Source organism: Condylura cristata, unplaced genomic scaffold (genome assembly GCF_000260355.1).
Source record: "Condylura cristata isolate star-nosed mole 26May11 unplaced genomic scaffold, ConCri1.0 scaffold00015, whole genome shotgun sequence".
Taxonomy (NCBI): domain Eukaryota; kingdom Metazoa; phylum Chordata; class Mammalia; order Eulipotyphla; family Talpidae; genus Condylura; species Condylura cristata.
Genome location: NW_004567116.1, coordinates 8,893,119 through 8,908,716, shown reverse-complemented (window position 1 = coordinate 8,908,716; position 15,598 = coordinate 8,893,119). Strand labels below are relative to the sequence as shown.

Genomic DNA, 15,598 nt, shown 5'->3' with positions numbered 1-15,598 from the left:
TAATTAAAAGCAATGTTAAAGCTGCTATTGTTAAGGAGACCTAAAAGGTGGAATAAGATGTACGAAGCAGGGCAGAGGGGAAACTTGAACACACAGGTACATGATTTCTTTCCAACTTATATAAATCACCATTTAATAAGTCATTTCCACTCCTCAAAGGCAGAGACAGGGTCTCCCCTTACAATAGTCTACATCTTTCCGAAACTGCTGTCTTCTCAGGGGGCAGCTTAGCTAAGCCAAGCGTTTGGCCTAAGGTGAGAGAACCTCTGAGCCGGACCCACATACAGTTGCTCAGGAAGCAACTGTAGTCGGGGGCAGGACACGCAGTGGACGATGAACATGGGCTCCGAGTTAGGAAGACCTGGATTTGAGTTCTGATGTTGCTGCGTAACAATTTCTCCAGATCCCACTTTAAAGAGAGACTGACTCTGAAATAATTGGAGATTAAAAGAAGTGATATATATATAAAATGTCTGCAATGGTTCCAAGCCACCGGTGGTAGCTGTAGTCAGTACTAGGAACTGCATCTGAGGCTTTAAAAGGGTCATCAGGGCCATGAAAAGGACATGCCGCAGAGAATTTATACGGTACAACTTGTCAAGGTGATGGTTTTTTCCTTTCAGCCTTCTTAGATTTTAGTCTATAAAAGAAGGATGAGCTTATCTACCTTTACTTTCCCTAAGAGTTGAGGAAAAGAAAAATGAGGACAAGAGTTATGATTTAGAAAGTAACATTAAAAAGGGAAAACTAGGGTGGTATAATTATAATCATTTTTCTGATTATTTTGCGGAGAATGAAAAAAAAGGAAAAGTAAAACTTGAGCTGAGGAGCCACCCCAATTCCGCCCTTCGTGTCCCCAAAACACCACTGGCACCCTCGGGTCTCTGCCCGAGGTGGGCGCCAGCGCCTCTCTGGGTGGAGAAGGCCACAGCACAAAGGCCACTGTGTCCCGGGCGCATCCTGTGCGTTTCGTGGCACTGAGTCGCGTGCCAGCAGGCTCACGAACACTGCCAGGGAGGCTGCTCCCGTCCTGGGGCTGAGCGTCCTGCACGCAGACTGGCTAAGGAGACGGCTCACTGCTCCGCGGCCGCTGCACCCTGCCTCCTGCGCCTTCTGCCTGACTCACGTCCACTGGGACAGTGGTCGGGGCGCCCTAAGTCTTTGGTTTAACTGAGGAGAGGACTGACCAGGAGCCCAGTGCACTCTATGACTCACGTCCACTAAACCAGTCCTCTGAAACATGGCTGCCTGACTTCCTCTCTTTGTATGGACATACCTGCCAGGAGCTCTGGCCAAATTCATGGCCACTACTCTCCACCAGTTTCATTGGTGACTATCACAGAATGGAAATACTCTTTCCCCTGGCACCTAGTCTTCAAATCAGAGGATGGGGTATGATGCCTTCGCCCTTCCCCCAGGGGCTTTCATCTCCTCAGATCAATAGTTCCTACAGGCTAATATGGTTCAAAATTACTTGGCAGACACATTAAAACGATAAAGTTGTGGCTGTGCTCAGATGATGTGGCTGGGATCACTTCATGTTTAATTTTCCTTTTCTCAAAGACCAGATGGTGGTTTGAGTGGGCTATACCCAGAGTCAAGGAGGGGTAAGTGTTAATTTCAGTGTGCTGGATAAGGGAGTCTTGGTCTTGGCCTGTGGAGGCTCTATGTGGGCCTTATAACAGTCTCCCCTAAAGTCACAGTCACCCATCATTGCAGGGAGTGGGGTAGAAAGGCCAGAGAAAGCAACCTTCTAAGAAGGAAGATAGTAAGATTAGTAAATCAGATGCTTGAAGGTTGGGCTGAGTCTTTTGACAGAGGTCTCAAAGGAATGGAAAAAAATTTCTAGAAATGTTCCAGACCAAGAATGAAGCAAATAAGCCTTTCACATGTCTCAAAAATTTACTTTTATACTCTTGCTGCAGAGATTAACAAGCAAACACTATCAGTTTGCTTCTAAGTATAGGAACTCACTTTGGGGACAAAACCTTCAGAAGGCCAGAATGATGGATGACCCAGTAGGTGAGACAAGGTCAGAGGGACTAAGAGAAGTAATTACAGATGGAGACCCTCAGGCCTTCCTGCGCAGATACCACTTCATGGCTAAGGAGTCATGGGGCACTGGCTTGTCCGTTGGCTATGGCAGCCCCTCACCCCTTGCCCCGACTCCCATCCTCAGACAGTGCTGAAAGGGCAGCTCCCCAGTGCCCATCTCCTCCAGTGTTTGGGTATTAGGCTAAATCCTGCTTTGTGGCAGGAAGCCAGAAAATGCCACGTGAAGATCAGCAGCCTCCAGGACTCCTGATAAGCACTTGCTTCTATCACTTTAATGTGGGGGCAGGACGGAGGCGATGAGGGCAAAAAGCACAGGACAGGGTGGGCTGGGTAAGCACAGACCCACAGATTGTGAAGGTCACCTGGTCAGATACTTATTTCACACATCTCCTAGAGGAAGATTTTATCCTAGAGGAATAAAATGTGGCCCACTGTGAAAACCCCCAAGGGGTGCAGTTTCCCCTTCTTTTTCCAGCCGGGGTTTGATAGCTCTCAAAGCACCTCACCGAGGGTAAATACTGGATACTATCAGCCCCAGACACAAGAGGATACCTGGCAGCAAGCTCCCCACTGCTCCAGCTGTCTACCCCCCACCATTTATGGTTTTTGTCTTTTCCCCAGTGACTGGGGAATCTGCAAGTCTCTTCTCCATTTCAGAGGAGACTCGTTGTAAACCCAAAGTTCATCAGCACTGACAAGAAAGAAGGGATGGGGGTAAAGGACCACTCTGGCCTTCACCGAGAGGCACCCCAAATGGATCTCAAGTAAGGTTTCCTCAACACTAGTCAGGCATGCTGAAGCTCCACATGGGCTAGTAAGGAAAAGCTGGACAGCCCCACCCCAGATCCCTCTTGCTCTGACAAAAGTGACACCCCATAAAAACTACAACACCAAATTCCATTGTGCTGCAGGATTATCAGAACCTGCAGACCCTTTGCGGGGTTGGATAGAAAACCCAGCTGCTGACTCACGTCTGCAGAGCCCTGGTTTCACCTGTCTCCGCTGCAGCTGTTCCTCGGTAGATGACAAATGCTGACAGCAACCCCCTCCCCAAGGCAAACTGTTCTCATTTCTGTCTAACATCTATGAAGGGAATTGGAATCAATATGCTAAAAGGAAAACATTTTCTAGATTCAGTGCAGTCTTAGCATGTCAGTTCACCAAGATCTTTATGTTCTAAAGGGAGTGGGAGAAGATAATGGCTCCTCCTCTTCTGGGGTCCAAGACAATCTCTTGTACTGCTTGCCCTTCCGTCCCTCAAACTCTAATAGGAAGCTGGAGCAAAAGAAAACAGTTCTCAGATCAAAATCAAAGGGGTCTTGTTTCTTGTTCAAAGACAGACAAGAAGAATAAGAGGCAGCCAGAGGAGCTCAGTGGGAAACCTTCCTCTCTGTCCTTTTAAATTTTAGAGCAAAATGTATTGCTGCCCTCAATAAGAAGCTTCTTTTCCATCTCATGTCAATAAAGCTCAAACATTAGTCCATGTAGCAAACTGCAATGCTCAGGTCAGTCCAGATACGAAGCTAAAAGGAAAAACTGGTTTTCTTGTTTACACTGAAAGTATCATCATTAGAAGGCTGGAACCTGGCCTTGGTGGCAAGTTGAGTGCAGTCAGCAGACAGTGCTTGTGTTAACTAACAATGGAAGCCAGGTGGTGAGGTTGCAGGACCACGGCAGAAGGTGCAACCTAGGTGCTTAGAGGAACTGTGAGCAGAGATACACCTCTGGGTAATGAAGGGCATAAGGACGGTGTTTAAGCTATTAAAGAGGGGTGGATACTAGGAGAATCATTTCTCTGGGAGCAGGGGGAAAAAAAAAATCAATGCATGGCAGAGACTAGTAGGCAGGTGACCTTTCCACGGGAATGGATGGCTACTCCTTGTCACAGACTGAGAAATGACACTCCCTGAGCAGGCGGGGGCACATTACAATCGTCTTTTCTTCCTTCGAGCTTTGGATTTGCTTAGATTCATGAATTATTAGTTTCTTCATTCCTAGGAAAATCTGGTAGTCTTTCAGAAACTCAATGTCTCCAAGTTTCTTTATATTCTACCTTAAGAGTTCAAAGCTCATATAATGTTGATGCAATTTTTAAAATTATTTTAAAACAAGAAGCCACATACCAAGTCACCTCACTCTCCCCTTTATTCAGCTGCAACAGGAATGACTCCCTAGATCCCTTGTCCAAACCAAAACTCCACCTCCCACGACGAAAAAAGAGCAAACTGACTCCATTTTGTAACCCTTTGGAGCTCACTGTCCACTGCTGCTGTGATAATTGATAACTGGCTGTGCCTTGCAGTCATTCTGCGCCAACCCCCTGCAATCTGTTAAGACCTATAAATTTTGTCATATTCATGTCCCTCTCGAAGACATGTCAAGGAGAGTCAGAAGACAAGATTTTTTTTGTTTGTTTTTCAATTGGCTTGATGCTTTCCAAAGGTCAATCCCGACCATTAGGATCCAAACAGAGATTAATTCAAGCTGTGGGGCTATACAGGCACTTCATGGCCTTCAAAATCTAAATGATCGCTTCCTCTAATTCTCCCATCTCTGAGCACAATTTCTTGAACTTCTTTAGCTTTCTCAATGTCCAAGGATAGCCAAATGAGTAGCTATTGTAGATATTCACCTAGGACAAGAGTCTTAATAGTTGATCCTCAGTTTTTGGAATAAAGTTCCTACTTTCAGCTTCTACAAATGCACAAATTGATTCTCCTACCAATTCTTGGGATGGGGAGAGCCCCCAAATGTTTTTTTTTTTTCGCTTTTGAAATTCTCCTAAGAATTTCTCACCCTGTCTCAGTGCTGAAGCAATTAACCTGAGGACTCACTGACATCAGGCAGAAATTATAGAAGACGTTCCTGGTTTTCAGAATTATCTTAAAACTTTCCTTCAATTACCGTTTCCTGGGTGACATGCTAAGCACACTGGTGGTGACAAGCAGAGGTGCTTGTTCACCTGTGGGTAGGACATACACAGTGCACAAAGTCTCAAAATGACACACATCCGGGAACAAATGCCAAGTCCTTGCTAGAGGCAAAGCTGTGGAGCTGGGGATACAGGAGTGCAGAGGCGACTCAAAAGGCAGTCTGTTAGTATCACAAGCGCGGGACCAGGCCCACTTCGTTCCCGGCTGTCTCCTCGGCCTGAGCATGGTCCATGGTAGGGGCTCAATTAGATTTTGCTGAGCTAAAATAGTAAAATGCAGCACAGACTACACTCCACTGAAAGGCCATGGTGGAAAGAAAGTGTGAGAGTTGGAGGAATCTGTCATGGAAAAATTCGCCTAAACTAATGGCTCTGACTGCAGCTCTGTTATTTTTAATTTTTACCTTGCCCCCTCCCTTCTCTGACAAATCACATCCGAGACACCCCTGACTTCTCCCATGCCCCCTCCCCTTTTGCACAATGTGCTGAAGAAAGGAACTTTTTGAGGCTGGAAGCTTTGTACCACATCTCAGAAGTCAACTTTAAGATAATTGCAGCGGAAGCAGCTTTTAATCAACTGACAGGCAGCTTTAAGAAAATTAATGAGGACAAAATCTTAGGAAGGAGTAAATCATTTCTGACAACAAAGCTGTCTCTCTTTTATCCCAAGCTCCCCTTGAAGAAATGCTACCCTTCCAGGATACAAAAATAAATTGTTGGCATTTGCCACTCCCGAGGCCAGACAGGATTAAGGAGATTCAGTTGCCTTCAATTTCTGGAGACTACGGATTGAACTTGAGTTTCAGGTAACTTTTGAAAATAAAGTATCTAGACTTTAGGGGAGTATAGGTGATTGGATTATATCACAGGCTAAAATTCAGAGCAGACAGGGGGCCACAGTGAAGATTACTGATTAAAGAATTCAGCTAGGACAGGTTAAAAGAGCTTGTAGGTGTGAAATTACATACTTGCTGGTCAGTGCCAACAGCACACCGCCATGATCCAGGACCAAGTGATAACTGTTATGACTAATTGGAGCACTTCTGATTTTTTTTAAGGCTCATTTTTATGAACTTACAATATTAATCACTATGGCTGTGAAATGGTATGGAAGTCACTTATGTCTCATTACTGGAAAACCAAAGGATAATAGTGAGTTGAGTGCTGGGAAAAGAACTCAAGAAAAATGCCTTCAGATGTGGAAGAGTCTGGGAGCAAAGAAAAAACTACTGCTTTCTCACTTTTTAAAGCAAGGCACTACAGTATTCTATAGCACATAGGCAAAGCAGCGTAAAGCGAGCTGAGGTAGGGGAGAGATTTCATCAGAGCTGGAAAAAGTTCTCACAGCATTAGCCCTTAATGTCTGCAAAGCAGCATCACTAGGGTGCTAGTAGCAGGGTCCCAAAACTCAGCAATTTTCTCAACTTCCTGAAGAGTATGTGAAAAACTTGGTTAGTAGGAGCCACAGATGTACGCCAAGCGAGTTCAGCAACAGCAAGAGACAGGGTGAGAGCAAAAAGGAAAAGAACAAAAGCTATACTGACAGCAAAGGTCCACCTAGAATCTCCATGTTTCAACGACTGATTCTCAATCTTGCCTGAGTGCAGTCACCTGGCACTTTGGCCAAACAATAATGGCTGGGCCTCTACCCACAGAGTTTTAAATTCAGCACGTCTGCACTTCTGTTAAATTCTCTGGTGATCTTAATAAACTAGACATTGAGAACTACTGCCCATGCCCAGTCAGTTTGAAGGAGGTTGTAAATACAGCAACAGAACTGCTTTCCTTCCCCACTGCCTAGGACTTGAGGATGAAAGGTGCAGCTCTTAGGCTAGAACCCTGCAGCTAGAGAAAGGCATACAGGACAGCCCTTCACTGAGAGAGGCTTGCTCAGGGTCAGAGACTGGAGAGGTGAAGAGAATAGAAGAGGGAGAGAAAGGAAGAGAGACAGGGAGAGGTAGGTTCTTCCCAACACCCCCTCCCAAGTAGTTTGGTCGCTCAACCCTTGAATATTGTTTGAATGCAGAATCACAAAGAAAAAGCTTTCAAAATGAAAAAAAAACCCACCAAAAACAAAAAACTGGCCTTCGAAATTTTGAGTTTTTGCTTTAAAAAGCACAGGATGCTATTCCAAAGTAAAAGAGAGCTAAACTGCTGTTTGGCCTAGAACTTCTTCCCTCACCCAAGTCACCCAAATGAAGGTGTCTGCTGTGAAAGCAGGCACAGGGCAAACCCAAAGCCCTCAGTGGACTCTCCAGGTCTCAATGTTCTCTGGGAATCAGGTACACAGGCAGGGGAGAAAGGGGCTGGGAGGCTGACAAGCCTAGAAAATCTGTGAGCGAACCTATGAGCTTTTATCTCTAGGCGCTCGCTGGCGTTTTTTCGAGGCCTCGCCTCCTCTCGTAGCTATCCAATCTCTGAGTGATGCCACTCTTATAGCCCTGGCCTCCAGGCTCAGGTGCACACACTTACGCACGCCCACAGGGCACACGTGTGCCACGAGCCCACACTCCCGAGTGCTCTCTGCATCAACATGATCAAGGTTGCAAGGTAGACAGCCACAGCGGCTAGCGACATAAAAATCTGATTAAGTCATTTACCCAACAGTGTCCTTCTCTATCCCTGTTGCCAAGAAGGTAACCAGAGAAGAGTGAAACAGCAATGGTGAGAACCAAGCAACGAGCACCTCTGGGATCTGCAGGGGTCAGTGCGACCAGGCTCCTCGTTGCGCTTCTACCACTTACAATCCCCACCTGTTGGTGGGGGTTGGTCTTTGCTGGGAGAAGCGTGTGCTCCACCTGTTAACTTTTGTGTTGAAATCACTGATCTTAATTTTTGTTTTCTAGCTCAAAATGCCTTGGCATTCCACTCAATCCTGGGTACTGACTTTTGCCCTCCTTTCTAAGTAACGTAGCACTTATTACTAACATAACTGAAAGAACAGTTTGGTTTATGACTATTCCTAGTTTCATTAGTAATTTTATATTTTTGTTATGCTTTCACTTGGTTACATGAAGTTATAATGTGCAAGTTGGCCACTATTTTTGAAAAGTAATTGCTGTTCTTTTTACAATATTGTGCCTTGTTCCAATTAGAAAATGAAAGCAGAGCGAGAACACAGGCAGTTTAGAGATTTCAGAATTCAGCAAAACTTCACTTCAGCAATCCTTAAATGTCTAACTTAAAAAATAAAACAGAAATTAACATAAAGCTCTCCAGGCCTCCAGTGTCAGGGCGTCAGGCAGAAGACAAGACCCTGCCTCATGCAGTAGCATGGCCAGCCTGAAGAAGCCTCAAATTGGCAGAGGGAAAGGGAGATAAAATACGTGGCCAGTCTTGTTTTTCCTGATTCTCCAGTCGTCTTAAAATTGGGAAGACTAAGCTTAGCCTCAGAGGAAATATCAAAAAAGGATCCTAGAAACAAGGACAAAAATGAAATGACTCAACATAAGTTAGAAAGGAATCCAGCAGCCAGACATTCCAGGAGAAGCGCGGAAGCAGCAAGGCTGAGGATGGCAGGGAAGCAAGCCGGCAAGGCTGAGCAATGGCAGGAGGCAACAGAAACACCGCGCGCCTGCAACAGAGTTAGCAAAGGGTCAAAGCACCACCAGAGGTAAACCAGGGACTTGTCTCTGCCTTGTTGGAGAGGCTGAGGGCAGAAGCCTAAAATGAAGAAAATAATCATTAAGAACAGCAGTTCTCAAATTCAAGTGCCTATCAGCTTCCTCTGGAAAGCTTGTTTTACAAATATAAATACCTGGGCCCCTTCTCACCCCATGCTTATTCTGATTTTCGGTCTGAAGTGGAGCCTGTATTTTCACAAGGACCCCAGTATTCTAAGGCAGGCACAGTTTGCGACACACTGATTCTGGTTTCTGAAGAACTGCTTTAGCATTAAGTGTGCCCAGGCTAATAGCAATTAGCAATTCATTTTCAGAAGAGTTTGCATAGGGGATTGTGTAAGAGATCATCTCTTGGGGAGAGATGTCACTTAGTGGGAATTAAAATAAGACAAGTCAGTACTCTGGAGGACGGTCTCCTGGGGAATGTCTGCTGGCCCAAGTTTTCCCCTCAGAAAATTACCACAGTGAATTCCAAAAGGTGACACCAAAGAGAAGAGAATTCTGGGTAGAGAAGTCTTCGGACTGGCCCATCACCTGCAAAAGCATCCCATTAAGGACAAGGCTTGATGTTACAGATGGAGACACTTAGTCTTACTTGTGCAGAGAGAGACCTTACTGGCCCTTAGTCCTTGCTCTCCGACAAAACTCCACTCCTTGCCTTAAACAGTCATGCAGGTCAGCTACCCCCCAAGAGTGGTGTCTTCCCTTCCACTGATGACTAAATTCAAGGACATTTGCTGAGCACTTTGGTGCCTTTGGAATGAAGAGACAACCAATACTTGGGGGTGGGAGGGAATGAAAAAATTTGGGGGTTTTAAAGGTGGCCTGCATGGATACAGGATAAGCAAAACCTAGAGAGACTTTGGCCTGCCTCCTGGGTGAGAGAATACTTCCCAAACGGGAGCTTTCCAGTTACTTCAGTGCCCTCTTCTAAGTGGCAGATGGTGCCTGTTGAGAATCAAAAAAGCCTCACTGGGAGGCCTGAGAAATAGCTCTTGTCATGAGGCATGTGGCAGCTGGCTCGCTGCCGTGAGCCCTTAGCAGGGCAGCAGTGGATTGCCACATCTCCTCAGCAGACTCCTCCAACTGCATTCCCTGAGCTGCCAGCCCCATATGTGACAGCATCTTGGCTTCTGCTTTGTAGCTGTTTGTCATTAGCCAGATGTTTCTGGCTACTTATGGAAAAGAGGAACCTTGCTAGGATGGAGGACTGGTTGGCTGTGCCCAGAAGTTGGGCAGAAGTCCTGGCTTCCGGAAAAGGCTGGAGATGTCCATTAGTGTTGCCAAAATCAGATCCTATTAATGATTATAAATAATTATTCACAATTATGCAGGAGGGTTACAAGAACAGCTGTTGGACCAGGATTCTAGGTGTTGAAAAGCAGAAAACAGGTACTTTTACCAACCAAATCTGCTTAAGATGAGCAAAATAAGGATGTATAAACTAAAATTCAATTTCCACCCTCAAATATCTAGAAAATAGGTTTGATGAACATCCCACAAAGTCCTCTCCTAATCACTCAATGTCAAATGCCTCCAAAGTCATATAGAATTCAAGAATCAGAATGCTCCTGTCATGATGACAGCAGCAGAGAAAGAAGACTTGTTTCTACCCTTTCAGAGGCTTGGTGGGACCTGATGTCAGCCGTCAATGGTTCTGCTAATTATCATTAATTAGAGATACAAGGAGGATGCTTTTCCCGGGATTTTCTTTCACTCATTGAGTTTCTCCTAAATGTCAGGTTCCCTTTTGGGTACTTAAACTTCATAAGATTAAATACAGTCACTGGTCTCAAGGAGCTCACGGTCCAAGAAAGGAGAACGACATGCAAACAGCTAGCTGCAGTTGGGTGAGGTTGAGTGTTAACATGATGTGCATGAGAGCAGTGGTGGCACAAAGAGGGAGGAGCAGTCGGTCTAGAAGATTCCATAGAAGGGGAAGAGCTGTGGGCAGCTGGGGATGAGGGGGAAGAGGCAGTCAAGGTAAAGACACACTAGCAGGAAAGATACTGAATTCAGGGTGCTTACAAGGCACCCTACAAAGACAGAGGGTCCTTGTAGGAGACAAACAGGAGGGGAGAGGAGGCTAGAGACCAAAGCAGGCCACACCAGGCCACCAGCTATCTACTGCTTTGTTCATAATGGGTCTTCTCCTTAGGTTTTCTTTAAAACAAATACTTCTTGTTCAAGGCATTGCAAAACATTTAAATGAGGGACCCTGGGTGACAGGACCCTAGGGAACTTACACCAAACTAGGAAATTGTGTGGATTAACCACACATAGCACACAGCTAAAGCCAAGACAACACATAAGCAAGTGTATAAAACTATCAACAGCCCAGGCTACACAAAGCGCTAAGGGAATTCACAGGTTCTTAGCTTGAGACAAAGCTTATATACCACTTAACTAGAGAACTGTTAAAATGTTTGACTCCCTCTGACAAATCCTTGCCAACTGAGGCCCCATGGGTTGTGGGACACCCAGTCAGGCCCTGATCTGCTTGAGTCCAGAGGCCACTAACCCCACAAACTCAGAACGCTTTATGGCAATGTGAGAGAGGTAAGCCTCTGTCATAAGAGTATCTGACAAGGACCTTTCTCTGCTGGGGTAAAGGACAGGACGGTTAAGTGCAGAACAGTTGCCCAAAGTCCTCATCTTCCATCACAATACAACCCACAGAGAAGAACATTTCAAATTTTTTATAGCTTCCTCAAAAGATATTTTAAGCATAGATATTTTACTGGGCTGTTCATGCACTGCCAGATTAAAGGTCTTATGTTGTGGTAAGGAAACATTCAGTTTGGTTTTTGTCCAAAGACACTTTCAGGCCTCTGGAGAAGCCAGTTCGTGATCCAGGGTATGAGAAAGCGCTGCCTCCTAATAGTTCAGAACTTCCTAAAGGGAAGCCAGCTGGCTGGTTGGGGATAGGCTGGACTGGAGTTTCTCCTCATCCTGTATGAGCATGATGATCTCTGGGAGGTAAGATCATTGTCCTTCATGACCCTGCCAAGTCAGGAGAGCTGCCCAACAGTGGGGGCACAAGCAGTGGCACTCACCCTCATGGAGGTCTCACCGCCGTGGGCCTGCTGCAGCCTGAAGACCTGGGCCACCATGTGCTCCGTGGAGGGGTGAAGCAGGATTCTTCGTGAGGCTAGTCCCACCATTACATATCGGCCCATTGGGGACAGGCTCACTGAAATGGCGTTGGGACCTGAGGGCCAACACAACAGAGACGTTGTCCACAGTTCTTGCCATTCCAAGGAAATAAATTTCATTCTTAATCTTTTCTCTTCCCTCCCCCAAGTCTTTACCTTCATTTGGTCACCCTGAAATTATCTCACAGAACTGTAGTGAGATGTAAATTGGGAAGGCATGTAAAGTAATGAGCATTATGTTGGCACGTAGAAAGTACTTGATAAATTGGTATGCCATAATTACTATTTTGAAACCTATCTTTTTACATCACACATTATGAAGTTAACATTATTTTTCTAGAAGTGCTTTAAAGCCACATCTTAGAAGCATAAGTACCTTCTTATCAAAGCACACCATCATTTATTTAAGCAACTCTCTACATTTATTTTTCTCTGATATAAGTAACACTGCTGTGAACATCCTTGTGTAATCAGTCTTTGTATAGTTTCCTGATTATTTCTTTAGAAATGGAGTTGACCAAAGAGAACATATATTTTACTTTACAGGGTGTGACTGTGCCCACCTCCTAGCCATGACCAAATGTCTCCCTTATTCATGGCTGTCACGCCAGGGGCATGTTGGCAACGCTATAGTAGGAGGGAGGATGCAAACTCTCAGATTCTTCTGCAGTGTTACTGGTCAGGATTCTTGCAAAGCAATCTTCCTCTGGCCTGTGCCCATGGAAGCAGGGGCAGTATGCCAACCACTCCTACCTAAGCCACGCCTCACCTAGGGATGCCCAATACCAAGGTACCAGCACTCCTCTCTCTAGGTTGGGCTATCTCTTACCAAATCGCTTGGTGTAGAGCATTTCACCCAGATTATGGGGGGCCAGGGAGTACACTGCCAGGATGCCTTCATCAGGAAAGCCCCTTTGGCTGCTAGGGATGAAAGCTGCCAGGAGCTGGCCATCTGCAGAAATATCACAGCTGGCATCATTGTAGATCTTGCAGTTCTGCACCAGCACATTCACGGAGGCTGCATCAAAAAAAGAAAAGAGGGTAAAAAAGTTTGGAGATGATCATGAAAAATTCTGGGACAATCAAGAAATTCGGAGGCCTCCTAAAGACCTGAACGCTCTGTAGACATGCTAAAAGATGCCTTGTCAATCAAACTACAATGTCATGGAACAAGAAACACGAGAGACAGGAAAGATATGTCTCTCCTACCACTTTAATAGAGGAAACTACAAATAGTCAACATAACTACAACCACCTGCTGAGTTCTAGTTCATACTTAGGAAACCTCATTTGAGACTAAATAAGAAAAAATTATTAAAATTGTTTCTGGAGAGCCACTCAACAGCTAAAGCTCAAAACTAAGATGAATGAAAATATGAGCCCACTCACTGTAAAGAAAAGGTGAAGCTTCTGGAGCAAGAATCTTCCTCCACAACTGCTATATGATCTTGGAGAAAGAAGTAATCACACATTTGTGTCTTACTTTCTCATTTAAGAGACTGCCACATTTAGAGACTCAATCTGGGCTCTCCTTGGTGGTGCAAAAGGATAAAGCATAGCCCTATGAAGCTCTCCGAAGCCACTGTGGCATGAGTTCGATGCCTGGGCAAAGAGCTGACCCACATGGCACAGTAGACCTCTCCTGGACTGCCGGCTGCTCCCTTCAGCAGAGTATTTCAGTCGATCTGCCTGTTCTGATCCCCATTCTGTCTCTGCTGAATCCTCTCACCACCCCTGCACCTCTGTCCTGTACCCCAGTTCTGGCACAGCACCTCGAAAGGGAGCAAGTTCCTCTGGGTTTTGTCTCATTTAGATCAACTTCATGTGCATATACAAAGCGACTTTTTTACTTTTGTTTGAAGGCTATTACTTGGATAGCCAATGTCAGTGGCATTATGGTAAACAGAATAAAGGGGGAGAAAGGCCAGTTGAGTTGCTTTCCACAGAGTCCAGGAGACCTACTCCAGCAAGCCAAAAGGCAAGACCTGTGAGGTAGAGGTTGAGGTGAGTTTCCACAGGAAAGTACCTCAAGGAAAACAAAGAAGTGCTTTACAGGGGCCTTTAGGTTTACTGGGTCAAGGACTCAGTGATTTCTAAAACTGTCTATATTCATCCCCTTTCCCTAAATGTGTTGTTAATGAAGCCATAGAGATGACAGAGGAGACCAAAAAAGCCAGCAGAACACATTCATTAGGCTACTGTGCCAACTCTGGGAGATGACACCTACAGCACATTACACAGAAAACCGAGGAGGGACCACAAGGATGGTTCTGTTTGCTAACTAATAAAATAATGACATCCAAACACTCATTGCTATCACCATTAGGGCTCTGTGCTGTTCAACTTCCAACCCACCATCTGCTCTAGCCTGTATGGCTAGATCTATCTACTTAGCACTGGGACCGTCTGCTCCTTACTCAGGGTCCCAAGCCTGTTGCCAAAAACATGACAATCTCTTCTTCCTCCCGGGATTGACACATGATTCCAACTGGGGATACAGAACCAAAGGAACTAAGGGAAGCTTAGGGAGGGAATCCATCCTGGTTTCTGGCCTTGAGATGGGAGCAACTGACAATGTAGCCACCAAAGGCAGGGAGAAAAAGAAAATCAAGTGAGCATAAAAATTAAGTAAGAGATGAAAATAACCAAGGAAAGAGGTGGAACTTTGGGCTTTAGGACACTTTTGTTCAGTTAATATTTACCCACATTTAATGCACAAAATGCTTGGTGGATATTTTATCACAGTAGGCTTTTCTATGGAACTATTATATAAAACTAGATCTGGCATTTCATGCAATTCAAACACACAGAGGCCTATAGTGACATTCAAAACCAAGCACCAACACAATAAAAGAATCTACTTACTGCCGGATTGATTTCTAGATGCAATAAGGAGGTCTTGGGCTAAGGAAGGTAAAAGTAAGGTTTTCCTACTCTTAGCTTAAGCTCCTAAAAAAGTGGTTGACAAGAAACATTTTGTCAACCTCAAACCCTAGCCACTGAGTGTGTCTGTACTACATTATGGTGATTCCAAGTCAGCAGCATCGCCCAAATTGCGTCTCCTGCCACTCCACCCAACTCACAACTGCCCCTACTTACTGCAGTGAGCTTACGAGACAGCAGCTCATGAGGAGGAAAACAGCATGCCAAAGTTAAAGCTGCGCTGCGCCCAGATGTTCAGTTATTTTAGCTATTTTGCAGCTAAAAATCTAGGACTTCACTTCTAGCCTAACGAAGGTGATGCAGTGGGCACAGAGTGATCTGGTAGCGTCTTTTCAGTGAGCCCTAGGTGGTGTGTTTACAATTACATTTTTATTTCAAAGCTCCAATTAGCAACTTATATTTGCTGCTTGTTGTCTATTAATTTCCCACATGGAAATGGAAACACTCATTCACAATGGTGAATGGTGAGTGGTCATTGCTTCAATTCACTTGTGCAGCAGCTTCTCAATGCTGAAATTTTGATGAGTTAATTTGTACAAAGAGTTCTTGGGTTTTTTTTGGGGTCATAGGGGAGTAATAAACTAATGACAAGGGTGAGTCATTTTTAAAAATTATTCTACAATAACGCAAAACGGCAGAGAAAGAAAGGAAAGTGAAAGCAGCTACGATACTGGCAAGCCACGCACCATAGTCTATTCTGTCATTCTGTCTCTGCCTTGAGAACCGCAAAGGTTCTCAAGTATTAGCATACATCTGAATCACCTGGAAGGCTTATTAAAAATTTGGAGTGAGGCCCAGTCACAAAAATCAACTCGAAGTGGATTAAAGACCTAGACATAAGAACGGAAACCATAAAATACCTAGAAGCAAAGATGGGTCAAACACTTCAC

The 15,598-nt window shown here is 45.0% G+C and overlaps 1 protein-coding gene across 8 annotated transcripts in view; it reads right to left on the bottom strand.

Moving 5' to 3' along the window:
• The window catches only part of AMBRA1 (autophagy/beclin-1 regulator 1), a 168,121-nt gene that overhangs the window by 12,802 nt on the left and 139,721 nt on the right, over positions 1–15,598 (bottom strand). For all 8 annotated transcript variants that reach the window (XM_004682864.2, XM_012725502.1, XM_012725506.1 and 5 more), the window contains 2 exons: positions 12,595–12,783; positions 11,667–11,821 (listed from right to left, as the gene is read on the bottom strand). In XM_004682864.2, the coding sequence (XP_004682921.1) occupies positions 11,667–11,821; positions 12,595–12,783 (344 nt within the window). The remainder of the gene's footprint in view (positions 1–11,666; positions 11,822–12,594; positions 12,784–15,598) is intronic.